The sequence below is a fragment of the Chinchilla lanigera genome, unplaced genomic scaffold, assembly GCF_000276665.1.
Source record: "Chinchilla lanigera isolate Chin_1 unplaced genomic scaffold, ChiLan1.0 scaffold00149, whole genome shotgun sequence".
NCBI classification, from domain to species: Eukaryota; Metazoa; Chordata; class Mammalia; order Rodentia; family Chinchillidae; genus Chinchilla; species Chinchilla lanigera.
Genome location: NW_004955550.1, coordinates 2,021,148 through 2,023,044, shown reverse-complemented (window position 1 = coordinate 2,023,044; position 1,897 = coordinate 2,021,148). Strand labels below are relative to the sequence as shown.

Here is a 1,897-nt window from a genome sequence, read left to right as displayed (position 1 = left end):
TTAGAGAACCTGCTTTTTATTTTGTTAATTTCTCTATTTTTCTATGTCTTTGATTTCTACTTTGATTTCTGTTATTTACCTATATCTGTTTATAAAAAAAAAAAATTCAGAGCTGGGTGTAGTGATGCACACCTCTAATTCCAGCACTTGGGGAGGCTGAGGCAGGAGGATTAAAAGTTTGAGCCTAGCTTGGGCAATTTTTTTTTTTTTTTCTTTTTGTCTTTTTGAGACAGGGTCTCGCTATACAGTTCAGGCTGGTCGGCCTTGAGCTCACTTTGTAGCCCAGGCTGGCCTCAAACTTCCAACGATCCTCTTGTCTCAGCCTCCTTAGTGCTGCCTAGGCCTGGGCAATTTAGTGATTTAGTGAGATCCTGTATCCAAGGGAAAAAAAAAAAAGTAAAAAGGGCTGGTAATGAAGTTCACTGCAGCAGCTCAGGGTTCAGTCCTAGCACCCTCCCCCAAAAGAAAGTTTATGAATGAAATGTTTAAAAGACTGAAGAGCTAAAAGCAAAGCAGTAAAAAATAAATAAATAAATAAATAAATAAATAAATAAAAGCAAAGCAGTCACTGTGAAGACAAACAAGATGCCCCACACTGGCAGAGTTGTTTTAATTCTCAGAGGCCTCTGTCCTCAGGTGCTAGATTTACTTTGCTTTTTTTTAATCTTTTATTTTATTTATTTATTTATTGTCTTTTTGGAACAAGGTCTCCCTATGCAGTTCAGGCTGGCCACACTTTGTAGCCCAGGCTGGTCTTGAACTGGCAAAGATCCTCCTGCCTCAGCCTCCTAAGTGCTGGGATTTATTTTATTGGTACACATGTGCATTACAGTGATTGCAATCATCAGTCATTGCAGGGAGTTGGTCCATGTATAGAATACATGTTACTTCTTTTCACTTCCCCTCTGCTTCCCTTCTCCCCCACCCATCTCCTGGTCCCCCTCCCACTTGCAAAATGGACTTACCTTCTTTTTTTTTCCTGTCTTTTTGAGACAGGTTCTCACTATGCAGTTCAAGCTGGCCATGAGCTCACTTGGTAGCCCAGGCTGGTCTCGAACTCGCAATGATCCTCCTGCCTCAGTCTCCCAAGTGCTGGGATTACAGGCGTGTGCCACCACGCCCAGCTGGACTTACCTTTTGACAGAGATACTGAGTCCGTGTCTCTAACTGGCAGGTCCCCTGATGTGTGGTCCACCAGATGTGACATTGTTCCAATCCTTAAGCTGTAAGAGTTCCCAGAGGACACAAAATAAAGGAAACGTCCAACCAATTAGGTATAACTTCAGGACAACTTCTGCAGGTTGCATTTAAGTTGTGGCAGGCATTTCTTAGCACTTTTGAGATGGTATACGACATGTCATATATTTGTGGACAACTCTTAAGGGCAAGACTGTGACAGTTGGGCATGGTGGTGCCTCTAATCCCAGGACTCGGGAGGCTGATGCAGCAGGATTGCCATGAGTTTGAGGCAAGCCTGGGCTACATAGTGAGTTCAGGCTCAGTCTCCAACACAGAGTGAGACCCTATCTCAACAAAACAAAATGAAACAAGAGAGTAAGACTATGCATTGACTACTAATGATACTATTTATTCAAAGTGAAAATCAGTGGGCATACTGAGCACACCTGTAATCCCACCACTCTGGGAGGCTGAGGCAGAAGGGTTCAAAACTCAAACTCACACTGGGTAATTTAGTAACTTAGCAAGAACCTTTTTCAAAATGAAAAAAGGGCTGGGAGCTGGGCATGGTGGTGCACGCCTGTAATCCCAGCCCTTGGGAGGCTGAGACAGGAGGATCATTGTGAGTTCGAGGTCAGCCTGGACTACAAAGTGAGCTCAAGGCCAGCCTGAACTGCATAGCGAGACCCTGTCTCAAAAAGACAAAAAAAAAATAAAT

The 1,897-nt window shown here is 43.4% G+C and overlaps 1 protein-coding gene across 1 annotated transcript in view; it reads right to left on the bottom strand.

The window, feature by feature from the left end:
• Positions 1-1,897, bottom strand: part of Rpgrip1 (retinitis pigmentosa GTPase regulator interacting protein 1) — a gene marked incomplete in the record, with an annotated part of 58,309 nt that overhangs the window by 50,583 nt on the left and 5,829 nt on the right. The window contains 1 exon segment of the mRNA XM_013508581.1: positions 1,135-1,223. Coding sequence (XP_013364035.1) covers positions 1,135-1,207 — 73 coding nt within the window.